This window comes from Sciurus carolinensis, chromosome 6 (assembly GCF_902686445.1).
Source record: "Sciurus carolinensis chromosome 6, mSciCar1.2, whole genome shotgun sequence".
Taxonomy (NCBI): Eukaryota; Metazoa; Chordata; class Mammalia; order Rodentia; family Sciuridae; genus Sciurus; species Sciurus carolinensis.
This window is the reverse complement of record NC_062218.1, coordinates 54263929-54291399: the sequence shown is the minus strand read 5'-3', so window position 1 is coordinate 54291399 and position 27471 is coordinate 54263929. Positions and strand designations below refer to the sequence as shown.

Below are 27471 nucleotides of genomic sequence, written 5' to 3'. Positions count from 1 at the left end.
AACTTATAGACAAACTAAAAATATAAAGAACATTACTGGAACAACAAAGAGAAGCCACTCAGTATGGAAAATAACTGTCTTCAATGCATAGTTAAGTTCAAAAGCGTATTTATGGAAATATTTCAATCCTTTTCAAAAGTATTACTCTAAATATCATATTTGGTTTTGAATTACACACAATGAGTACTTTCAAACTTTTCTACTAGTCGATGGTGTCCAAATACTATCATATTTGATAACAACCGATTCAAGATCTCTTCTTTTCCTTAAAATTTAGAAAACCAGTCTAAAGGTTTTGATAATAAGGGAAGAACTTGCTAGAAACTTCTCACTCCAGACTTTATATAACTTCTCTGTGGTGTCAATCATCAGGTATGTGTGCTTTTATAGATTGCCTTTTCCCCTTAACTTTGTGCTTATCATACTATTTTTCTATATTGCTTTCCTACATTCCTAATTATCTTTTAAAACTTATACAATAAACCAGGTACTTGATTTAACTATTCTCATATAATTGCCTATTTCTATTATTACCATTTTTAAATTTTATATACAGTACCACCGTGAATATCAAAGTAACTTTGTTAGATGTAGTAACACCAGAAATCATAATTTCATCAGAAAATAATTACTTTAAAAGTCAGTATTGTGGGCTGGGGATGTAACTCAGTGGTAGATTCATTGCCTAGCATGCACAGGCCCTAGGTTTGATTCCCAGTACTTCATATTTTTTTAAAAAATGTCAATATTGTAATATGTATCCTGATTCTTTTATATCTAGCAAAGTATAAAACAAACTAGACAACATAGGCTTTAAAATTATGTAGAATTAAATTCTTATCATTTTTAAGATTTTTAGAATTATGTAAAAATTTTGTAAATTTTTGTTACACAAATAAAAGATGCCCAGTGACTATGAATTACAAATAAATGAACATTTGAATTTCCCTAATGTGCTAATCCAGTGGAATCCTTCCCTCCTTTTAAAGTTTCAACACAGAACTTTCATTAATTTATTTTATAATTAATGTTTGACAAATGAAATTCATAGCTTATTAGTAGTATCTCCAAAGCAGTAGCATAAATAATAATATTGAAAATGAGAAGAATAATGTATAGCTATACATTATTTTCTCAATATAGTAGCAAGAAGATTTTTTAAAATATTTAGGTAGAAAATTTGATGTGACTTGCTCTGATTATCATCAATAGTTGCCTGATTGGTTAGTAAATAATACTTGAAAAACTTAACCAGTTAAAACAAATTCATTTTGAAATAAAAAATAGGATGATTAGAGATTTTTTTGCCTTTGTTCCTAAAGATAATGAACATACTGTTGAGTTGTGAAGAAGCTGAGGATAGAGGGCAGATGGCATTTTTGGCAAACATTAGGCACGTCTGAGAGTTGGCAACAGGAATTGGCTGCTGCTATAGCATACGGTGCTCATAATACCTCAGTCAATTAAAGAAGGTGCCGTCCAAGGTTTGCCAGTCAGAAGACAACTTAACTACTTTTTCAGAAGCTGAGAGTGCTTCTTTCGAACCTCCTATGGGGCCAAGCAGCCAATTTAGGATTCACTCTGGACAGCTTGCTGATATCAATTTTCCAATGAATGCCAAGAAATATTGCTAATGTAAAGTGCTCCTGTTTTTTATGATAGTACTATCATTTTTTCACAATGCGCAGATAAGGTACAGAGATAAGAGAACTTACGTAAAGTCACATAAATCAGTATGAGCCAAATGGCAGATCCAGAATTTAAGACAGCTTGGAGGAGACAATTGGGCAACCTATGTCCTGTTCCTGATGACCCCGAATGAAAACAAAAACAAACAAACAAACAAAAAAAGCAGAAGGAGGAATACCTGGAGAGAGAAGTTGATATTCTCCATAGAGGGGGGGTATGTGGATCTCAGAAGAGAGGTCATTGAAAATAAAGTTGTCCACTGGATTTTCCGCAGTGACTAAATCTCCTCCGGGTCTGCCATCCAAACACAAGCCTTATGACAGAGATCATGAGATTCAATCTACTATTAGACTCTTGTTTAAATGTAGGGCCTATGAAGTGTTACCCTTTGGAATGAAAGAGGGATAAAAAGAAGTCCAAAACTCAACACATTTTTCCAGTGACCCAGATGAAAAATAGAAAGTATGTATGTCATATTTGTGAATCACAAGGTGTTAGGAAGAACAGTAACCTCATCAACTTGTGAAATAAGGATATGAAAAGATCTCAATAAGCAGAAATGATAAATCCTACCTCACAAAGAGAAGTTCAATAGTAATAAATAATAAGGCTTTGCCTTTAGATTAGGCCACCATTTAAAAAATTATGGTAAATAACATGATATGAAATTTGTTATTTTATTCATGTTTACATGTATGGTTTCAGCAGAGTGTCTTCACATCGATGTACAACAGATCTCTAGGACATTTTCATCTTGCAACACTCAATTCCCCTTCCCACTTTCCCCCAGATCTTGCTAAAATTTTTTCTACATTCTGTTTCTATGATTTTGACTTCATTAAGTGCTTTTTATGAGTGGAATCATTTAGTATTTGTCCTTTTATGATGGGAATATTTCACTTAGCTTGGTGTCCATGAAGTTCATCCATGTTGGGGCATGTGCCAGCATTTCCTTGTTTTCAAACTGATAATATTCATGTGTGTGTATCGCATTTTCTTTATTCATTCGGTTGTCCATGGACATTTAGGATGCTTACTTCTCTTAGCTATTGTGAATAAGGCTGTAATGAACTTGGATGTACAAATACTTCCTTGAAATCCTGTTTGAATTCTTTTTAATATACACCTTGAAGTAGAATTGTTGGATTGGATGGTAATTCTCAATTTTTTGAGGAAGAGATTTCTTAATGCTTTCTAAAACAGCTGCATCATTTCATATTCCCATCACTGCACACCAGGGCTCCAACATCTCTGCATCCTCCAAAACATGCTAGTTTCTGTTCTTTTGATAGAGGCTATCAGGATATGTGTGAGGTGGTATCTTCTTGTGGTTTTGATTTGCATTTCCCTAATGATTGATGATGTTGAGTATCTTTTCACCTGCTCATTGATCATTTGTATATAATTTTTGGAACAATGTTTATTTAAATCCTTTGCTCATTTAAAAAATTGGGTTGTTATTTTGTTGTTTTATAGAAGTTCCTTATATATTCTGGATATTGAACCCTTATATGATTTGCACTTATTTCTCCTCATTTCATACATTGCATTCACTCTGTTGATATTTTCTTTCACCATCAGAAGTTTTTAAGTTTACCGTAATCCCTGTTGTCTGTTTTTTATTTTTTATCTTTATTTTGTTGCCTGTATTTTGGTATTGTATCCAAGAAATCATTGCCAATTCCAATGTCCAATTCCTCTTTTCCTTTGCATTAAGTTTTGTATAAGGTATAAAAAACTTGTCCAACTTCATTCCTTTGTATGGTAATATCCAATTTTCCAAGCACCATTTATTGAAGAGAATGTCCATTCCCTATTGTGTAGTCTTAGCAAATTTGTCAAAAATCATTTGGCCATTGTTCTGATTTAGATATGTGGTGTCTCTGAAAAGCTCATGTGTGAGACAATGCAAGAAGGTTTAGAGATGAAATGACTGGGTTTTGAGAGCTCTAACCCAATCAGCAAATTAATCACCTGATGACTGAGTGGTAAGTGAAAGCAGATAGGGTGCGGTTGGGGGAGGTGGGTCACTGGGGGAATGCCTTTGGAGTGTATATTGGAGTGTATATTGTATATCTCTCTGGAGAGACCTCCAGAGAGGTCTCTCTCTCTGCTTCCTGCTGCCATATCCCCAGCTGCTGTCCTCTACTATACCCTTCTACCATGATGTCCTGCCTCACCTCAGGCCCAGAGCAATGGAGTTGGCCATCTATAGACTAAGATCTCTGAAATCGAGAGCTCCAAAACAAACTTTTCTTCCTCTAAAACTGTTCATCAGGTCTTTTGGTCACAGCAGTGAAAAAGCTGTCCAAAAGATGTATGTAAGAGTTTACTTCTAGGCTCCCTATTCTGTTCCATTGGTCTATATATTTATCTTTATGCCAGGACCACAGCATCTTACTTACTCTTTCTTTGTAATGTATTTTGAAATCCAGAAATGTGAATTCTGCAACTTTGCTCTTATTTTTTAAGATTGTTTTGGCTATTTGGGTCACTTAAGATTACATAATTCTTTTTGATGCTGTAGTAAATGGTATTGTTTCTTTAATTCTCTTTTCAGATTGTTCATTCTTATTGCACAGAAGCACAACTGATTTTTCTGTTGACTTTATATCCTGAAATTTGGCTGATATATTAGTTGAAAGTCATGTGTGTGTGTCTACACATGTACATAATTTTTAGTGTTTTCTATAAGTAATGTTATCTGCTAACACGATTTCACTCTTTTCCACTGTGGAAAAAGTTTCTTTTTCTTTTCTAATTTCTCTGGTTTGAAATTACAGTACTATGTTGAATAGTAGTAGCAAAATTAATATCCTTACCTTGTTTCTGATCTTAGAGGAAAAGCTTTCAGTATTTTACCATTGAATATGATGTTAGCTGTGGGTTTTCCAGTTTTTATTGTGTTGAGGTAGTTTTCTTCAATTCTTTATTGAGTGCCTTTATCATGAAAGTGTTTTGTTAGTTTTTTCTGCATCAATTTCAATGATCATGTGGTTTTGTTCTTCATTTTATTAATGTATTCTGTAGATTGCTTATTGTTTTATAGTTGTAGATGTAAACAATACCTTTATTTATTTTTATGTGGTGCTCAGGATCAAACCCAGTGCCTCACACATGCAAGGCAAAGCTCAACCACTGAGCTATAACCCATCCCTGTAGAATGATTTTTATGTGTTGAACTATCCTTGAATTCCAGGTATCCTTGAATTCCTTGGTTATTGTGTATGATGCTTTTAATGTGGCATTCAATTTGGTTTGCTAATATTATGTTTAGAATTTTTGCATTAAAGATATCAGTCTGTAGTTATATTTTGTGTGTCTAATTTTGGCATCCAGGTAATGTTGACCTAATAGACTGTGTATGGAAATTAACTAATTAACTTCCTATTCCTTAACTGTTTATAATTCAAGGGGAGATTGGTGTTAATTCCTCTTTAAACATTGATGGAATTCTTCAGTGAAACCATGTGTACCAGGGCTTTCCTCTGTTGGGAGGCTTTTGGTTACTGATTCAATCTCCTTACTAATTGTTTTTTTAATTTCTTCATGGATCAGTCTTGGGAGGTTATTTCCAGAAGTCTATCCATTTTTCAAGTTTATCTGATTTATTGGTATACAACTATTCCATAGTCGTCTCTTCTAATGCTTTTTGTTTCTGTTATACCAGTTATAATGTCCCCCTCTTTCATTACTAATTTCAGCTGTGTCTTTTTCTTACTTAGTACAGCTTAAAGTTTGTCAATTTTGTCTATCTTTTCCAAAAATAGATTGTATTTCCCCACTTTTTTCAATTGTTTTTCTATTCTTTATTTCATATCTCTGTTGTAATCTTCAGTATTTACTTCCTTCAGCTCAATTGGGGTTTAACTTGTTATTTTTCTAGTTCCTTGAAGTGTAAAGTAGGTTGTTGATTGGATATATTTCTTCTTTAATATAAGTATTTATTACTATAAACTTCCCTCAACTTTGCTTTTGTTGTGTTCTGTAAATCTGGCCCATTGGTTTAAGGTTGTGTTAATTTTCACATTTTGGATTTTCCTTCTGTTATTAATTTGTAGTTTCATTCTATTGTAGTCAGAAAAGATACTTTGTATGATTTAAACTTTCTTAAATTCATTAATACTTTTTTGGGGAGTGGGCTACCATGTAGTCTATCTTAGAGAATGTTCCATGTCCTCTTGAGAAGAATATGTCCCCTGCTGTTGTTGAGTGGAGTGTTCTGTATATGTCTGTTAGATTCAGTTTGATTATATATAGTGTAGTTTAAATCCTGTTTTTCCTCATTGGTCATCTGAAAGTGGGGTATCAAATTCCCCCAGTATTATTGTGTTGCTGTTTCTCTTTGTTTCTGTCAATGTTTGCTTCATGTATTTGGGAGCTCTAATGTTAGATGCACATATATTTATAATTGATAGATCTTTCTGGTGAGTTGACCTTTTTATCATTATATAATTGTGACAGTCTCTGTCTTAAAGTCTATTCTCTCTCTCTCTCTCTTTATAAAGACAGAGTCCTGCTATGTTGCCCAGGCTGGCATCAAACTCCTGGATTCAAGCAATCTTCCTGCCTCAGCTTCTTGAAAAGTTGGAACTACAGGTATATGCCACTATGCCTGGCTTTATTTTGTCTCTTTGGGGTCCAGTTTACATGGACTATTTTTCTTGAACTTTCAATTTTAGCCAATGTATATCTTTTTTTTTTTTTTTTTTTTTGCTGTGCTGGGGATTGAACCCAGGGACTTGTGCTTGCGAGGCGAGCACTCTACCAACTGAGCTATCTCCCCAGCCCCTACCAATGTGTATCTTTTGACCTAAAAATGAGCCTCTTGTAGATAGCAAATAGTTGGATCTTGTTTTTTAAAATATCCACTCAGTTAACCTATATTTTTAAAATTAGTGTGTTTAATTTTATTATGGTTTGGATCTAGAATGTCCTCCCCAAAAGCTTAAGTGTTAGGCAATGCAGCAATATTCAGGGGGTGAAAGATGGTATTATGAGAACTGTATTAATGGATTAATAATTTGAATGGGCTACCACAGGCACATGGGGCATGATTGGACGAGAGGGGTCACTTGGAGTGTGCCTCTGGGGACTGTATCTTGCCCCTGGTTCTCCTTTCCTCTTCTGTTCCCTCTCCTCCCCCACTTCCTGGCTGCTATGCTAATGGCTTTACCATTGCCCTTCCACCATAATATTTCTGCATTGGAGCCAGCTGACCATGACTATGGACAGAACCTCTATAATTGTGAGCAAAATAAAGCTTCCCTCCTCTCAGTTGTTGTCGTAGGTTTTTGGTCACAGCAACAAAAAGTTAGCACAAATTTGTTTACATTTAAAGTAATTACTGACAGGGAAGGACTTACTACTGCCATTTTGTTAGTTGTGTGTGTTGTGTGTGTATGTGTGTTCCTCACTTCTTCCCTTGATACCCTCTTTCTTTCATTGATGGGTCTCTTTGTCTGTTTTTAGTTATTTGTTTTTAGATTTTAGGACAGTCTGGGAAATCTTTACTAGAAAAACAAAAACAAAAAAACCAATAGGATGTCCTTTGCCTTAAGATGATTGGTTTGAAATTGTTTTGACAGGGATGCTCCATATTTTTCCTTAAGTTCTATCTTACTTATAGTCTTCGGTACTTTTTTGAGTAGTTTTCTGCATGTAAACCATTAATATTTTTATTAGATATACTTTTGGGCTTTCATTGTCTATTCTTCAGTTTGCCTCAGATGTTCCATTAGCTCTTCCTTCTCACCTTCTATTCTTTCCTTTTCCTTTTTTTCTGTTTTCTTATTTTCATTCTTTATGTCATTTATAATGCTTTTAATGTTTCTCCTTCCTAGCCTGAGCCCTTGTCTGTTACACTTCAATAGCACTGCATTCATAGTTCATGGTTTCTCACATAGGGGCAAAATCTATTTACTGATTCTCAGACAAGGTACCTAAAAAACAAAATTGGGTCCCTTTTTGTGGATTGGCTTTATGACAATTTTTTTGTTTGTTTTGTTGTGTATCTCTGGTGGTCCTGGAACCAATCTTCCATAAATACAGAAGGACAAGTATATAGGGAATATGTTCAATTTAAAAAATTTTTAATTTGTTCTTTTCAGATATACATAAGAGTAGAGTATATTTTGACATATTATACATACATGGAGTATAACTTATTCTAATTAGGATTCCACTCTTGTGGTTGTACATGATGTGGAGTTTCACTGGTTGTATATTCATATATGAACATAGGAAAGTTATGTCTGATTCATTCTGCTGTCTTTCCTAGTTCCATTTCTCCTCCCTTCCCTTCATTCCCCTTTGTCTATTCCAATGAACTTCTATTCTTCCTTCACCCCTCCCTATTGTGTGTTAGCATCTGCATATCAGAGAGAACATTCAGCCTTTGGTTTTTTGGTTTGGTTTTTTTGGGATTGGCTTATTTCACTTACCATGATAGTCTCCAGTTCCATCCATTTACTAGCATAATTTCATACTTCTTTATGGGTAATATTCCATTGTGTATATACACATTTTCTTTGTCCTTTCATCTGTTGAAGGGCACCTAGGTTGGTTCCATAGCTTGGCTATTGTGAACCGAGATGCTATAAACATTGATGTGGCTGTGACACTGTAGTATGCTGCTTTTAAGTCCTTTGGGTATAAACTGAGGAGTGGGATAACTGGGTCAAATGGTGGTTCCAAGTTTTCTGAGGAATCTCCATACTGCTTTCCAGAGTGGTTGCAACAATTTGCAATCCCACCAGCAATGTATGAGTGTAACTTTTCCCCTACATTCACACCAACATTCATTGTTACTTCCTTTCTAGTTAATTGCCATTATGACTGGAGTAAAATGGAATCTCAGTATAGTTTTAATTTGCACTTCTCTAATTGCTAGAGATGTTGGAGCATTTTTTCATATATTTATTGACTGTATTTCTTCTGTGAAGTGTCTTCAGTTCCTTTGCCCATTTATTGATTGGGTCATTTGCTCTTTTGTTGTTGTTTTTGAGTTCTTTATATATATCCCGAAAATTAGTGCTCTATCTGAGGTTCAGGTGGAAAGTTTTCTTCCATTCTGTAGTTCTCTCTTCACATTCTTGTTTCCTTTGCTGTGAAGAAGTTTTTCAGTTTGATACCATCCCATTTATTATTGATTTTACTTTTTGCCTTTTAGTCATCTTGTTGAGGAAGTTGGTTTCTAAGCTGACATGATGAAGATTTGGGCCTACTTTTTCTTCTGTTAGGTGTGGGGTGTCGGTTCTAGTGCCTAAGTCTTTGATTCATTTTGAGTTTTGTGCAGGGTGAGATATAGGGTTCAATTTCAATCTACTACATATGGATTTCCAGTTTTCTCAGTACCATTTGTTGAAGAGGCTATCTTTTCTCCAATGTATGTTTTTGGCACCTTTGTCTAGTATAAGATAACCATATTTATGAGGGTCTCTATGACAATTTCTTTTTGTCACTAATATTTCTTATTTCACTCCAGGGAAAGCCAATTTTAGGTGTTAACTTGTCATCATGTTCATAAATATTCAGTACCCTTTTTATATTTCAAAACAGCTGACACCATACATTTCTAGATCTTGTGCAACCTTCAAGTATTTCATCATTGAATCTTCCTCTAGTATTTTTCTGTTCTTCATGCCACTTCTGTCTTTTTTATTCTCACAGTCTTTTGTCAGTTTGTGTTGTTCCAAAACATGCTGGGGTAGGAGTCTATCATTAGCTACGTAGCTTGGTGTATGAATCTCTTTATTGTAATCTCCATATTTGGCTTCGCATAGGAAGCCCAAAGAACTGCAGGTTCTGGTGGGTAACACAACTCATCATATATGATGATTTCTTAAATGTGCAAGAAGAGCAGTCTCCAGGTTATTTCTTGAATTAGTTCCTCAGAAACACCTTCAGTAAAGAATTTATCTCTAAACTTGAACTGTAATGCTGTGCCATATTATTTGTTTAGGTTAAGCCATGTAGAATAACCTTTGCATGTAGAATAACATACGGCAGACAAAAAAAAAAAAAACAAAACTAAAACAAACAAAAAACCCAGACCACACAACAACAACAAAACCAAAAACACAGACCTCACACAATCTAACTGTTTTCACCACCTAGTCAAAAACTTGTTTTCCAGCTGTATTGGGCTGAATGGCAAATTCCACATCAGCATCCATCATGGTTACATGTATTTTGATTGGCTTTGGAATTTTCTTTCTCTTTTTGTTACCTTCTTTAAAGATTCATCACGTCCAGTCCATAAATTCTATTGTTAATTTCCTGACCAAATGCTGACCAGCTGGGCACTGCACAGCGGCACTGGGTGGTGGGTCTGTGGCAGGGAGGAAGAAAGCACTGGTGTTTACGGTAGTGAGATGTTTTGGTTCTCTTCTCATTTCCCACTGTGTATAGTCTATATGTTTTCTTTGTAGTCACCACTGTAATCACATAAAACATCTTAAGAGTTACAAGATCTGTTACAAACTAATAACGACTTAACTTCAATCATATAAAAACACTCCTCTTCCTACCTCTGCCATTTCACATTGACACAAATTACCTTTCTGTATTATGTATCCATTAACATAGCTTTACAATTACTTTTTGTTTTTAAAAATCAGATTTTAAATTGACTTACATGTCTATATCACAATTCTAGGGATATTTGCTTGTATATTTACCTTTACCAAGGAGTTTGGTATTTTTGTATGGCCTTGTGTTGCTGTTTGTTATCCTTTTGCTTGGGCCTGAAGCACTCCCTTTGTGGGATAGATTTAGTAGTGAAGAACTCCTTTGGCTTTTGTTTACCTTGGGTAGTCTTTAATTTCGCACTTAAGAAGAGTTTTGCCAGATAGCATATTCTGGGTTGGAAGTTCTTCCTTTCACTACTTTGAATATGTCATCTCTCTCCCTTTTGGACTAAAGTTTCTGTAGAGAAACTTGCTAATAATCTAAAGCAGTTCCCTTGTACATCATGAGTCATTTTTTCTCTTGCTGTTTTTAAAATGTGTGACTTTCTCATTGTGTGTGTGTGTGTGTCTGTTTCCACATGACGTGGCTCAGTGTGCTCTCTTTAGATTTATCTTAGTTGGAATTATTTGGGCTTCCTGATTTTGTATCCATTCCTCTCCTCTGACTTGGGAATTTTGGGACTTTATTTCTTTGAATAGGGTTTGTATCCCTTTGTTCTTCTGTTTTTTATTTTTTTATTTTTTATATTTTTTTGGGGGGGGTGCTGGGGATCGAACCCAGGGCCTTGTGCTTGCAAGGCAAGCACTCTACTGACTGAGCTATCTCCCCAGCCCCGCTTTGTTCTTCTGGATGATAGAGAATAGTAAGACCAGCAAATTCCACAAGCATGGGCCCAATTGCTGGACTAATTTGCATTTGTTACTTTCTAAATCAGAAGTAATGCCATGTAAAATATGATGACAGTTGACATCGCATTTTATAACTCTACACATAGTAGTTTCGGTAGAAGTATTGTTCACAAAGAGACAAATCCATATCCAGTGTTTATTCCAGTAAGAATAAAGCAGTGCCCCTTCAATGATGGAAATAGTCTAGTGCAATCAACTTGCCACCAGGTCGTTGGCTCATCACTCCATTACTGGTCCCAAAGTCTGACGAGATTTCTACTGCTATTAATAACCATGAATTTAGTGACTTAAAACAATAGAAGTTTATTATCTCAGTTCTGGAGGTCACAACTTTAGCATGATCTCCCTGGGCAAAACTCATGGTAACAGCAGGGCTTTAATCCTTCTGAAAGCTCTAAAGGAAAATTGCTTCCTAGACTTTTTCAGCTTCTAAAGATCAGACCATTTTTTGACACCTGATGTATGATTAAAATGTTAGTTTTTTGTTGTTGTTTTGGGAGGTCTTCAATTTTTTAATCCTATAATAAAAATCCTGTAATTTTTTTTATCATGTCCATGTAAAAAATTTATAATTTTTTGATGTTTTCTCATTATTAAGCTGTTTACAACAGTGAAGAGATAAACTACATTATGCAATTTGTTAAATATCACCCATAGAATATTACTTATCTGTATTTAATGTAAGAAAAAAAATGCTTCAACAGTATTCATATAACAATTGCTCCATGTAGGAATGCCAGTAGCCAATATTAAGCTCAGCTGCATTTTCAAACCAACCCTGCATCTTTATATTAATGGACACATGGGATGTTGCACTTTAACCCCTAAATTTGGAGTGTAAGATGTTGTTGGACATAAGTATTATGAGATCAGTAAGTTCTTAAGGTGCATAGCTATAAAAAAAAAAAAAAAAGTAAGTTCTTAAGGCACATAGCTGTGAAACCTGGACAGAACACTCCTTAATTTCTAAGAACAACTCCAAAATTCATTTGGAAATTTAGCCTAGAGGTAAACATAATAAACCACTTTTTCCCCTCTCCCAATCCCCCTGTCCCATTAAAAATTTTTTTAAAAAATTTTTAGTTGTTGATGGACCTTTATTTTATTCGTTTATTTATATGTGGTGCTGAGAATTGAACCCAGTGCCTCACACATGGTAGGCAAATACTCTACACTGAGCCACAACCCCAGCTCCAAAATTTTTAAACATATTTTTTTAGTTATAGATGGACACAATACCTTTATTTTACTTATTCAATTTTATGTGGTGCTGAAAATTGAACACAGTGCCTCACATGTGTGAAGCAAGTGATCTACCATTGAGCTATACTCCTAGCTGCTCACACCTCCGTCCTACTTAAAAAATATATTTTTAGTTGTAGATACACACAATATCTTTATTTATTTATTTTTACGTGGTGCTGAGGATCAAACAACCCCAGATTCATCATCACATCCTTGAAGACAATTTTTTTTTTTTCCCAAGAAATGACTGAACGGGAGCTGAAGAAATAGCTCATGTTGGAGAGCACTCGCCTAGCATCAGCAAGGACCCCGGTTCTGATCCCCGGCCCCTCAGAGGGAAGAAAAAAAAGAAAAGAAAAAAGAAATGACTGAACAGAAATGCTTGTTGAATATAGCAAAAATGACTGAACTTGAAATTCAAACCTTGGTTCAGTTTTCTGGCTTGGACTGGTCAGGAATCACTTCCTTCAGAATCATTAGTAAATTTGAGTATGCTTTAGCATTATCTTCTCTTTCAGCCCTGCAATCTTTTCTGGTACAGGTACATTGTGAATATTCAGCTCGGATGAACTTACTATAGCTCTTGTTTTTAAGACAGTACACCATTTTATCACTGGAAAGGCAGAAGGCAGCCAAAGCAGCAGTATGGGTGGAATACGATGGTAACCAATGGGAATTTCACAAGGACTTCAGAATAAAAGGTTGGAACTGCTGCATTTGAGCGAACCTTCATTGCCAACCACGAAGGACGCTTCCAAAAAGACATTATTTGTGACTCTGGAGAAGACCACCGCCCCGAGGGAACTTGTCAAGTTCCAGGTGAGATGCACTGAATCTGTGAGCACAGAGTGGCACTGCACTCACTGGAACACTGTGCATCTCTCAGGCTGCAGCCACGACAGCAGCAGAGGGCCGATTGGGGGTTCCTTTGTCCCATGTCCTGTCAGGCCAGGGAGCAAGGATCCCTCCACTACCTGTGTGTCGCACTCCATATAGGTGGTAAGAAAGATTCATTGATCACCTCAACACCATCACAGAAGTCACCTTGGGGTAACTTTACACAACGTGATCGATGGCACCAAGGCTGAGCCTACAATTATAAAAATCCTATAATTCCTTTTATAAAAGAGTAACAAAAATGTATAAACTAGCAAATTAATTATCAAAGCAAGAGACTTAAATATGCCACTCTCAAATATGGACCTATCAAAGAGACAACACATAAGCATTTAAAAAGCACAATTTACAAGTTTGATTTTTTAAAGCACCACATGAAGCATGGTAGGGGCCCTCTGTAATTCCAGAGACTTGGGAAGTGGAGGCAGGAGGATCACAATTTCAAGGCCACCCTGGACAACTTAGCAAGACCTGTCTCAAAATAAATAAAAAGGGTTGGGGATGCAGTTCAGTGGTAGAGTGCCTGAATTCAATCCTAGTACTGAAAAAAGAAAAGTAAATTCAACTCAATAAAGCTGACAAAAGCAAATTAAAAAACCCCAACAACCTCACCTTCCATTAAGGAACATAAAAGAACTAAGTTTAGAGAAAATGCTATGTTAGCGATGAATTAATACTATGAAGATGTTTTCTCTCTCCAAACTGTGGCGAGTGGTGACTTGGATCATGGTCTCTGACTGCCTTGTGGTTGTGGCTGTGCTTACAGTGGGAACTTCCAGTGCAAAATGCAGGTCAAGATTGCCCAGTTGCTATGGTGATGCCCTGCCTGAGGAGGTTCTATGCAAGGCATGGGACTATCAGGCTTGACACTGTGTTTAGACACCAGCTGCCAGGGATAGAGAATTATTGGCATAGTAAGATCATTATAATTGCTTGCAGGTGCTTCCACCTTCAAGCCTGCCAGTTCAGAAGAAACTTTCTCATAGAAACCCTTTCAATGTGCTGAGCTAGCTCTGGGTTATTGTTCCTCCATCAGAGGATGATGTCCCACCTGGTCCAAGCTTTCTCTCTATTAAGTTTTGTCTTTCTTAATCCCCCATCACCTGGTTTCTAAGATTTAGCCATGCAGGTTACAGTACAAACTCATCCATAAGGTATAAGCAATAAAATGTGATATACTCTAGGAATTTATTCAACAAAATTATTTATTGGCATAAAGTTGTCCATAATAATCCCCTTATATTTTTTAAAAAAATTTTTTGTTGATGGACCTTTTATTCACTTATTTATATGCAGTGCTGAGACTCAAACCCAGTGTCTCATAAATGCTAGGCAAGTGCTCTGCCTCTGAGCCACAACCCCAGCCCAGCCCCTTATTATCTTAATCTTTATTATCAATATTTAATTATTTTTATAATTTTATAATTATAATTATTGAGATAATTAATAAATTATTGAATCTAGTGAGATTTCCTTTCTCATATTTAGCATTGTTAATTTGTCTTTCATTTTTTCCAGTCTGGGCAGAGAGTTATCAATTTTATTGATCTTCTCAAAGAACCAACTATGAGTTTTATTTACTTTTTTTTTTTAATTCATCAACTTCTGCTTTTATTTCTTCATATCCCACCATTTATTTTGTGTTTGAGCATCTTTTTTCAGTTTTTCAGGGGTATATAGAGTATTGATTTGAGATCTTTTTCTGGTATAGACACTTAGTGCCTATAAATTTCCCCCCAAAGCACTGGTTTGGTGGTACCTCAACAATTTTGTTATATGGTATTTTAATTTTCATGCAGTTCAAAATATTTTCTAATTTCGCTTTTAACTTCTTCTTTGGCACCAAGGTTATTTAAAAGTGTAATCTTTAGTTTCCATGTATTTGGGGATTTTCTAGATACTTCTATTATTGTTTTCTTACTCAAATTCTATTGTGACCACAAAAGATACTTTGAATTCTTTAAATACTTTTGATCTTATTGAGACTTCTCTTTTGGTCCAGAATATAGTAATTTAATTTGGCAAATATTTCACATACATTTGAAAGGCATATGTTTTTATTGTTGTTGGACAGAGAATGGTATAAATGCCAATTAGATCAAGTTAGTGTGGTTCATCTTTTCATAGTATTACTGATTTTTGCCTGCTCCTATCAACTGTTTTAAGACAAGTATTGAAATCCTAATTATGGATCTTTTTTTTTCCTTGTGAGCCTATCAGTTTTTGGTTCATGTATATTGAAATTCTATATTTAGAACATAAATGATTAAGGGTGTATCTTAAGAATTGACTCCTTTGTCATTATAAAATTATGTGTTTTTTTTTTACTTTCATTCAGTTCAAAACATTTTCTAATTTTACTTTGTCACCTAGGCTATTGAAAAATGTATTCTTCAGATTCCATATATATGGAGTTTTTTCATTTGTGACATTTTTACTCTAATATCTGTTTTGATGTTATTTTGTACTCTTTTTTCTCTTCAGTACTAGGGATTGAATCCAGGGGTACTCTATGTCCCCATGTCTTTTCTTATTTTTATTTTGGGACAAGATTATTACTAAATTGTCCAGGTTGGCTTTGAACTTGTGACCCTTCTGTTTCAGCTTTCTGAGTTGCTAAGAGTACAAGTGTACACCATCATGCGCAACTTGTAGCTTTCTACTGATTAATGTTAATGTGAAATATCTTTTGGCTTTAAAGTGCATTTCTCATACACAGCCCACTGTTGTCTTTTTTTAAAAAATCCAATATGACATCACTCTTTTAGATATTTATAGATCATTTACATTTAATATGCCTTTTGATAGGATTAAATCTAAATCTAAATCTACCATCTTGCCATTTGTTATGCCTTGGTTTACTTTTTCCTCTCTCTGCCTTTTGGAGTAACTGAATAATTTATTCATGATTCCATTTAGTCTCCTTTGTTAGCTTTCCAGATAAGTTTTATTTTAGTAATTGTTTTATTTATGCATGTCTAACTCCTCACAGTCTATCTTTGAGTAATAAATTACTTCACATAAACCTTATATTTAAATTTCTCCCCTTCTGATCTTTATGCTATTATTACAATTACATATTACAGATTCGATCCCTTTTGTTTTTCAGATAAATATTAAAATTTTAAATATTTAACCTATGAAAGTATCAATTTTGATGTTCTTCATTTCTTTATATATATAAATCTGTATTTCCGTTTGATATTTTCTTTTCACCTGAAGAACTTTAATACTGCCTGCAGTGTGAGCTTGTTGATGTTGGATCCTTTTCAGTATTTGTCTCTCTGCTGCCCCCCAACCTTAATTTCTTTCTTTCAGTACTTTAAAGGTGATGCTTAACTGTCTTCTCACTGGTACTCTTTCTGGCAAGAAATCTGCCATCACCTTTGTCCTTGTTCTGTGCATAATGTCTTTCCTTTTCTGGCTGCTTTCCCACACTTTCTGCTGAGGATTGAACCCAGGAGTACTCTATCTCTGAGTTGCATCCCCAGAACTTCGTACTTTTTGAGACAGGATCTCACTATATTGTCCAGGCTAGCCTCAAACTTGTGATTCTCCTGCTTCTGCTGAGTTGCTGGAATGACAGTCATGACCCATGTTGCCCAGCTCTGACTGATTATATTCTCTGTATCACTGGTTTTGAGTAATTTGATTATGATGTTCCTTGGTGTCATTTCCTTCATGTTTCTTGTGCCGAGTGTTGTTCCTTGGACCTGTGTTTTTTCCATTTTAATCAAATTTGAAAAATACTCATCTATTATTCCTTTTTTTTCCCTTCAGAAACAATAATTACACATTTTGCTGAAACTGTCCCACAATTTACTGTGATTCTATGGATTTTAAAAAAATTATGGACTTTATTTTGGACTTCCTATTTTTTGTCTTCAAAAACAATATTTTTTCTACATTGCGAGAGCTGTTGATTTTATTTGGCATATTTGATACCTCACACATTTCTAGTATAGTCAGTTCTTCATCACTGTAACCAAAATAAGTGACAAGAACAATTTAGAGGAGGATAAGTTTATTTTGGCTCATGGTTTTAGAGGTTCAATCCATGGTTGGTTGACTCCATTGCTCTAGGTGTAATTGAGGCAGAACATCATGACAGTAGGGTATGGCAGAAGGAAGTTTCTCTGCACATGGCAGTCAGGAAGTAGGCAGGGTGGGGGGGAGACAGGTTGCAGGGAAAAATGCACCTGTTCAAGATATGCCTTCAGTGACCTACCTTCTCTAGCCACACCCCACCTTGCCTACAGTTGCCACCCAGTTAGACCACTGAAACTAGGAGGGATTGGTTAGGTCATGGCTCTCATAATCTACTTATTTTATCTTTGAATATTCCTGCATAGACTTAGAAGGTTTTGGGAGATACCTCATATTCAAAGCATAACACAGGTCAGATTGGAGCAACTTTTAACAAAAGGTCAATTATTCTCCACTGAGGCAAGACCCTTCTTTGTACCCTACCCTGTGTCAGTGAACCATGAATTTTCTAGTCCTGTTGATGGGAATAGGCATGTGCACAGGGCACTGTTAATTGCAAGTGCAGGTCATTGTTACCATGCTTTCAAATAGTCTTCCCCTGGTCTTGGGAACTTTCCTAAGTTGATCCCATGCTGATCAGTACTCAGCTGAATTCACAAAGAGGACCCTAGGCAGAGTCCTCTGTTGCAGCTCTCTTCATTATTTTGCCCCGTGAACTTTATCTCCCTTTTTTTTTTTTCTGGACTCCTAGCTTCACCTCCTTATCATGGGGAGTCCACCAGACTCTGCCTGGGTTCCCCTTTCCTGCTTCATGACTAGAAATTTTCTCAAGGTAGTAATCTAAGGACAATCACAGGGTTTACCTCTTTTCCCTCCCCTGTCCTTCACTATCATTATCCTTCACTTTCTGATGTTCAATATTCTGAAAATCATAGTTTCATATAATAATTTCAGGAGGAAGAGTAAATCCATCATGGCCAGAAAAATCAATGCCAAATAACTTACCCTGAAATACACATGAAAAAACAGGAGCAAAGAAAAAGTATCCTATTGACATGGCTCCTCCAGTCTCAGAGCCAAATAGCCATAATCCCCATTGAAAAAAGTGGTAAAGCAGTGGTGGAACTGTGGAGCAATGGCCCAGGCAGGCTGCAATGTGGGCAGAGAGCACAGAGCCCACCTTGTCAGCACAAGCCTGAGGTGCCATATGCAGGGCCAAGGCAAGCCAAGGTTCATCCACCTGTTGTGCTAAGGCAGCCCAGAGGGCCAGGGTGGATACCCACTTCACAGGGCACTGCAGCCAGGAACTCCCACATATCTATAATCCAATCATTTCACCCTCCCACTTCCCTACTAGCCATAGGAAAACAGAAGAGTGGCAGACCTGAATGGGATTGCAGGGCTAACCAATAGCAATCCTACTTTTGCAAACCCTGATTAGCATAAATTTGGACCAACAGTATTGACCCAAGTGCTATATAAACCCCTAGACTAGTACAGTCAAACCAGCAACCCCTCTTGGGTTACCTCGCGCCCTTCGGGAATTCTGTTTCTATTCAGACTTGAATAAATCCTACTCATACACTCACTCCTCCTCGTCTACGAATTTAATCCTTCAAATTCATTAGATAAGAAAACAAAGAAATTGGCAATGAGCTGCAGGGACTGCTGCAAAACTGGAGAGCATAGTCTGCCATTAAGAAGAGCAACATATTTCTTGGCTGCAGAGGCCTGCAACTTATGCAGACCTCATCCACCAGCATAAGTGGAGAAATTCTGGTTTTATTATGCTAGAAATGTAAACTGTTGAGTCCCAACCTCAAATTACTGAATCAAAAGTCTTGTGAGTGGGAAGACTTCCTTAACAGAAAAATAAGAAAGCATAAATGATAAATTTGTTCATATACATATTTACATTTTTTTTAAAGAGGTGCCATAAACAAAGGTAAATGCTATGGACTGGGAGATGTCTGCAATATCTAAAATGATAGTACATATATCTGGAGTATACAAGAAACTCCAGCAAATTAGTCTTTAAAACTTTAGAACAAATGAAAGTAGTACACAAATGTAAAAAGTAGGACATTTACAGAATGGTGGACCTTAATGGGTGTCAAGTATAGGTACTCATTGCTCACTCTAGTGATCAAAGGAATGATTTACAAATACCAAAATGTAACAGGGACTTAGACTCCTCACTTGTGCCTGGAGATGTCTGATGGGTGGCTAAATGCAGAAATAAAGAGTTGGTATCCCTGCCTCCATTTTTTAATCCATCTCCTTTACTGAGTCACCTTGGATTTCAGGAACAATGTCTGATCTGATAACATCTTGTGATGAGTCAAAGCTACTCCCAGGCAACAGCAATTTTTCATTCTGGCACAAGGCCTCACTTGATCAATCCTGAGATAATGGATAGACCACACCTGATCACAATCACCTGCTCTGGCAACTTTGAAAAACTTCTAGCTATGCAGAATCCCAACCCTTACCCCCACATTCTTTTTTAAAACCTCAAAGTCATTATCAGTCCCTGGAAGATAGGGCTAAGGAAGGGGATCCCCCTGTCTTCCTGGTGTAACTACACTGATTAAAATTCCTTTCATGATTTTCACCATTATCTTTTCTGTTTGTTTTTTGAGAGGAGTGGCTAGAACTGATTTGCTGGATTCCCAGAGTGAGCTATATCAGCAACCCATTTTATGTGAGACAAGGTCTCACTAAATTGCTGAGGCTGGTCTCAAATTTGCCTCAGCCTCCCAAGTCACTGTGATTACAGAAGCGTGTCACCAGGTTCATTTTATAATATAATGTTATATTCATCAAACATACAAGAGTCACATAATATTGTTTGCAAATATGTGGGGAAACAAGATCTTCACATCTGGCTGATAGAGTACAAACTTATGCAGACGTTCTAGAAAGTGATTTAGCAGAATTTAGTGAGATTAAGTAGTATATAAGACCTAACAATTACACCCTTAAGTAGGTTATCTGAGAAATTTTCACACATATCCATAACATGACATTAATGAGAATACTCACCACTGCATTATGTATGGCAGGGGATAGGTGGAACAAGTGGAATATTGCAGGTGTTCATCACTAGAAAAATGGATAAGTAAGATGCAGTGGAGTCAAACTACAGGTACATAAATCATTGTGTGGGGGAGGGGAAATCTATAACCCATTGCATTTATTTATATGAATAAAACCCACACATAGAACTACTTATTCTTTCTGTAGTTATCATTAATCATCCATAAATTGCAAGTTAGATTTTCCTGTAAGCAGTTAAAGTTAACCAATATGCATAGTTTCTTTTAGGAAAAAAACTAATTCTCACTTGAAGAGATCATGTTTTTATATTTATCCATATTTACTCTCAATTTTATAATTATTTCTCTATGTAGTTTTGGTTAATATTGTTTCTTGGATCTCAAATCTCCTTATGAGATTTATTTTTCATTTTGTTGGGAGTATACTTCTTATGGGGAGGGGAGGTCAACTTCCAAGTCCTTGAATTCCTGAAACAACTGTCTTTAGTTTGCCTTCTCACTTGCATGACTTTCAAGTTCTGACATTGCTTTGCTGTCTCCTTGCATCCAAAGTTGCCGGTGAAAGTTCTGATGTCAATTTGATTCATTTTGGAATTTTTTAGGACTTTCTTCATACCTGATCTAACATTTGATAAAGATACTGTATATTTACAAGTTTGGTGCATATTTGTGGTTTTCACTTGTTATCAAATGGGTCCATTCAGTCTGAGAACATATGTTGTGCTTCAACTTCAGAAAATTTTCTTAGATTTTCCCTTCATTCTGTTTCTACTCTCCCTTCTTCCTTTGAGGGAAGATTTGTCAGAATATGAAGATTTTTCTTACACATCTCATTTCACTATTTTTTTGTTCCATTTCCATTATATTCCTTGGGATCTAAATCTAAAGAACTTGATTTGCTCTTTAGGTGTCTCCTACTCCTTCAGTCCAACAGTTGAATCTGACAATTCCATTATAAGTTATAAAGAAATGTTGAAACTGACAGTTCTATTTTACATTATAAAGAAATGTATGGGCTGCTGATGTGGCTCAGTGGTAGACCACTTGCCTAGCATTTGAGAGGCCCTTGATTTCATCCCCAGCACCGCTCTCCATAAAAAATACACACACCCTGACATTTTTACAAACTGATTATCCTCTCTCAGAAGATACAGTTTTTAATATTGATTTCTTTAGACATTGATGCTCCTGTTTGGTGACTCCCCACATGCTCACCCCCATGGTTGCTTTTCCCCAATGTTCCATCATTTTGTTGTTTTCACCTTACTATGAGCCTGAAATGGTTGTTACCTGATTACTGAAAACTATATGCACTAAGGGGGGGCAAAGGAAAGGACATCATAGTTGACTATGATAGATCAACAGGCCTGCATTCATTTTTCCTTCTTAATCTAACCATCTACCCTCATTGTTTCTCCCTTGAACCAGACAACTCTTCTATACACTGTTTGGTGGTCAATGACAACTCTTTCTTGATCCTTTATTCTGTCCATCTTTGAGACATCCCTGAAGCCAAATCCACCTTTAATGGTAGAACTCTTGCTCTATATGCCCCACACCTTTAAAAAATTATAGCACACTTCTTTCTTGTTGAAAACTACTGAGATTAAATAATACTTTTACTTATATTAACATTTAATAATGATCATTTTTGTTCTTTCTAGGTATGTGGACAGAGGGAAGCTTGAAGCATGAAGAATGTTATCTTGAATAATTAATATAACATTTAAGACTGCAAATGATTCTTCCTCTTCTTGGGAAAATGAATGTTCCTTTGAGGGATGCTATAGTAAAGGATGATCCAAATGTAAAAGATGTTTGATAACTTTAAGTTAAATTAAGTTCATTTAATTTAATTTAATGTTCTAGGCAGGCATTAGTTCTCAATAGTATTGAAGATTAGTTGGGTGCAGTGGCACACGCCTATAATCCCAGCAACTGGGGAGGCTGAGGCAGGAGGATCTCAAGTTAAGAGGCCAGTCTCAGCAACTTATTGAGAGCCTGTCTCAAAATAAAAAATAAAAAGGGCTATCTATGAATGTAGTTCAGTGGCAAAGCACCCCTGGGTTCAATATTCAGTACTACTATTACTACTACTAGTAGTACTATTGAAGATGATACTTCAAATCATTATGCTGAAATTTATGCTTCTTGATTATGCATATTTCCCCCCAATTTTTGTTAACTTTTTAAAGGTTTTCTGACCAGGAAATGTTGCTAAGAGAACAGATGAGAAAAAAAATCCTTCTAAAATTATGCCTTGGAGTAAGTTTGATGGATTTAAGGAAGTCAAGTCAGGAAATACATAAGCTTCTTTCCTTTCCTTTTTTTTTTTTTTTTTTTTTGTGGTGCTGGCGATTTGAACCCAGGGCCTTGTGCTTATGAGGCATGCTACCAACTGAGCTATGTCCCCAGCCTTATAAGCTTATTTTCATTCAAAATAAAAGCTTTGTTGTATTGGGTGGGAAGAGCATAACATTGTGGCTTAGATTTCCTCCCTTACCAAGATATGTGAGTTCTCAACTTTTATCCTAAACCTAAGGACTGACTGATCAGATAGATGGACCACATACATGTAGTTCCATGGGAGGTATTTCATTTTAAAAATTCCTTTACAAAGAGACAGCAGCATCCTGGAAAAGAAGACAGCATTCTCTTAAGAATTTTCCAAAACAGAGTGACTGTACTTATAAACTCCTTGGATATAAACTGTGTAAAGAATTCACAGCTGAAGATATAAGATTGTCAACCTTTATGAAGGCTCTAATTAGAAAGAAGGGAATACCTGGAGGCCTATACTGGTTGCCTATCTAATATAGATTACTTTTCTTTAAGAGGAATCTTGTTCCCTTATTCATGATCAATTGTGTATTCATTAATGCTCTTGATAAATCAAAAGTATTTTTATTTTAGTGTCTTTTATCATGGTAAACTTATTTACTAAAGATTAAAGTATCTTAATAAAAATGCAACGGAACAAGAAATACCTTTCAAAAAAGATATTACTTAACATCAATCTATAGCTGAAACAAATTTCCTATGCTAGTGGCAATCTTTAGATATTAAAAAAAGCAGTAATTCAAGGTAAACTATACTTTTCCATTCTCAGAAATATAGCGGAAAGGCTCAAAAATAGCTGTATATCTTTCATGAGAATTCTACTAATCCTGAATTTCATAAAATAAAACACAATTTTGAACAGTATTACTTTATCCTGTTTTACTTCAATCTAGATATATACAAAAATTTGGAATATGGCATAAATGCTGGTTGATAAAAATATTACATAACTGCTAATGGGATTTTAAGTATAGAAAATTAATATTTAATAGTTCTGTTTGTATTCAAAAGAATTTTGAACATCTTGTATATTCACATCTTCAAGATCGGTCCAAAGAGGTCAGGAAAATACTTAAAAAATAAATACCAGGAAATTTTAGAGTTTTTTTTTTTTTTTTAATGTGGATGAACTGATGATTCCTAAATGAATCAGTATTCATTAAATATTTATGTCAATAATTCCGTATTGAATAAATTACTCTGATAAATATAATTTTTATTGGTATAATTTTTTACTGGTTGGAGTAAGATATTTTAAACACTGTTAATAGAAATAAGGGACATTTTTCTTTTTTTTATTTATCCCCCGATGGTGCTGGGGATTGAACCCAGGGCCTCAGGCATATTAGGCAAGCATTCTACCCCTGAGCCACACCCCAGTCCAAGAACTGTTTTTGAAAATTTGCTGCACAATACTTATTATGAGCCCAAGTTTTAACTCAACAGAATATAAACTCAAAATATCTTCTCCATTTCTGCAAAAGACTTAAATTATTATTCTTCTATTCAAACTTTGAAACTTTATTACTACTGTGGCAAAAATTCTAAAGAAGAGCCCTTGTCACTTAATTTTCTTCCCAATATTCTTGAAGGTAATTTTGGCTATTAAGTGCAAAATTTTTTTACTTCTTTTTAAAAAATATTGTATCATGTATTACTCCTATTGGTAATAAACTGCCCAACTCAACTTTACATGTTGCAAGAACATTACATAAATTTTAAATTAATTAGAGTAGTACAAAATGCTAGTACATGTAACATTTGTTGTGCTTGAAAATATTTCAATACAATATGCAGATAATATACTTGAACTTCTAATAAACTTAAATAAACTTAATCTGAAAAACCAATTGTCATATGAGACTTAATTCCTTTTTCAATACTGTAGTCTTATATAATTGATTCAAGGGAAAGTAGTTGGCAGTTTTGCAATTATACCTATCTTACGTATTCCTAATTTAAAGTGGAATGTGTGTAAATCTGAAATCAATAAAAGGAGAACATGACTATTTTACAATGCCAAAATTAGTATTTTAAAATGAACTAAGAATAAAGGGAACACTGAGACTTGTCTTAAAGAAGCCATTTGTCATTCTTTTTTAGAGATTACAACACACATACAAGTGAATTTTATCAAAATACAGCACATTTCTTCTACTATATCCATAAAAATCAATTCCTATGTAAAGAGTACTGAAAATCAACTAAAATGAGTTAAAATTTACAAAGAGTTGTTAAAGGGTTTCAATCAAAATTATTAAAACTATACAGGTACAATAATCAATTGATAACATCTTGAAAGAAGTGCAATATTTGAGTCACATATTTTTAAAAGTGCTGCCTACTTGACTAGAAAGAATGGAAGGTGAGTCCAACTCATTTTCAATGTAGGTTGGTATTTTAGCTAGTTCTATAAGTCTTCATTAAATCAAGGTTGAAGAAAAAAGCATAATACATTAAAAATTCCCAAATTACATTTCTTAGACATAAAAAATGAATGCAAGAAACCGAATATTGCTCTAATAAAAGGTTTCAGAGTAGCCTCAACTAAAAACAGTTATTGGTCTTCTATGGCACTTTTTTCTGGTCCAAATAACCATGCATTAATTGTTACCACTGCATGTTATTCAAATTTTATTTGATTACATAGAACAAAACAAAAAATTAATGGTTTGGATAAACAAAAATTAATAAACCTCTATGATCAAATATGTATTACAGTAACTAGGAACGAAGGCAGTTGGTGGCAAAACACTATTACACTGATGCACTTCGAAACCCTTTAAAGACTCTGAAGCATTGAGTTCACATTTAATGTCACCTGTATGAACAGCCCTTTATTGAATACCTCTACACACTGGCAGGTCTCAAGGACCCTTTGCTCAACAACTCTCCACAGCAATTCTCTATCACTGTGCCAGTTTCACAAACTTGCTTTGGTTTCCTAGCTCCATGCGTACTCCATGTTTCCTTTTACTTTACCAAGGCAATGCAAGGCCAAACAAAAATCAAGAGGCTTTTCCAAACCGTCTTACATTTTGTAGTGTTACAGGCAACTCGATTTTAAAACTGGCCATTTTAGTTTCATTTGCTGCTTAAAATAACAATTATAAATTAGATTAAATGGAGTACTACTTATAAAACAGACTATAAGTACCACCATTTGTTAAAAGAAAAAAATATCAAAAACAAAACGGGATTTCCATAGCACAGAAAATGCATGGACATGCATCTATAGTAGAGTTAAAAATTTCCTGTGACTAAAAAATTAAAAATTCAATCACCAGTAGCAAATGTATAGTCAATGGCTATGACAAGAGCAGATATTGTAGAGCTCATAAAATGCAATTATTGTCTTTTCACCTTTTTAAAAAGACATTACAAGTTTATTGCATTATTCTATTAATAAAAACACATTAACAGAGCTTTTTTTTCATTCTTTGCTTCCAGATTTTTATATGAAATAACTGTTTTAATCTGGCCTTGGAAAGTGAACCCATCAGCACCACCTTCACCTACTCACTCTTCAACTCAATAAGCACATAGCAAAAGCCAACACTTCAAATCTCTTGCCCACGTCAGAAAAAGTAGTTTCAGCAGAAAAACATTAATACCAGTTGAATAAAAATAAGGGCATAAAAGCTGAGAAAGATAGCTCTGCCATCTGTCTCTGGGCTACAACCAAGGCTAACTATTGCCTTGTACACAGTTCAGTCATGTGTATGAAATCCAAAAATAAACCTACAATCTATACAAAAACAACATAAGCTTGTTTCTGTAGCCTTGATTGCTATGTTTAAAAACCTAACAACAAATTTTATATGGTATGAATTCAACAGTCTCCTTTATATTCTGTACAGTGGTTCTTTCCCTCTAACCACAAGCTCCATTATTTCATTAATGTACAAATTTGAACATAATTGAGTTCTTCTTTATATATAAAAATAGTCAAAATATTAATTTCCCCTGCAAGTATCTTCCAATAAATCTTGCTGTCCTTCCCCCCATTTTGTTTTGTCCACAGTGCTTATGAGGAAACTTCTCGTATAATGATGAGTTCTACTGTATTCTGGAAAGTTTTTAGCAAGGACACTGCTTGTCCATGTTCAATATTGATAAAACTGTAGCCATTAGCCTAAAACAAAGAGAAAAAAATTCTTTTAGGAAAAACATTTCATAGTAATGTATTTGTATTTTCAAACTTGTATTTCTGCCAGGTACTTTGCAAACCTGGCAGGAAAAAAAAAAAATCACTTTGTCAATTTAAAATAACATTTAGACTAATGGTACCACCCACAGGTACACAAAGTAAGTCCTTGAAGATGGTGCCCAGAAACCTGTATTTTGCTTAAGTTTTCAGACAATTCTGATTTAGCAATTCAGTGTCAGGAACCACCTATCTAAAACAGTGTCAGATAGGGTATTGTGTGTATGCTAATGTGCACTTGAGGAGACCAAACTCCAAGGATAGCAGAGGACAAAGTCAACTCTTTACCACTGCCTTAGAGCCATCAGATCAAGACCACCACACTTTATTATGAAGGCTAACAAGGACTGAGATCTGATTCTACACCAGATACTCAGATGGACTTCATAAGAATGAAATTCTGATTCTCAAAGTAACACTCAAAGAATCTTATTTTAGAGAACAGAAAACCATGCACAGATAGACAAAGTAAATTCTGCAATCATAAAATGAAACCACAAAGTTGGGGATGTAGATACAGGTACTGGGTTCAACCTCCACTAATGGAAAAAAAAAAAATTCTGAAACCACAGATTCCAAGATGATTTGGAAAAACAAAGGGGGAGAGGGTTTGGCGGGAGGGGCACACAACAGATGAATACTAATGATAATGTGGCAATATGTCAGA

At 35.2% G+C, this 27471-nt stretch overlaps 1 protein-coding gene and 2 pseudogenes across 7 annotated transcripts in view; all 3 read right to left on the bottom strand.

Moving 5' to 3' along the window:
* Positions 1–7296: 7296 nt before the first annotated feature.
* Positions 7297–10146, bottom strand: LOC124986316 (radixin-like; annotated as a pseudogene).
* A 2597-nt stretch (positions 10147–12743) lies between these two features.
* LOC124986315 (protein Mis18-beta-like) lies at positions 12744–20844 on the bottom strand (annotated as a pseudogene).
* Positions 20845–25214: 4370 nt separating this feature from the next.
* Positions 25215–27471, bottom strand: part of Erbin (erbb2 interacting protein) — a 134513-nt gene continuing 132256 nt past the window's right edge. For all 7 annotated transcript variants that reach the window (XM_047554840.1, XM_047554839.1, XM_047554843.1 and 4 more), the window contains one exon: positions 25215–26732. In XM_047554840.1, coding sequence (XP_047410796.1) covers positions 26625–26732 — 108 coding nt within the window. In that variant the 3' untranslated portion in view covers positions 25215–26624. The remainder of the gene's footprint in view (positions 26733–27471) is intronic.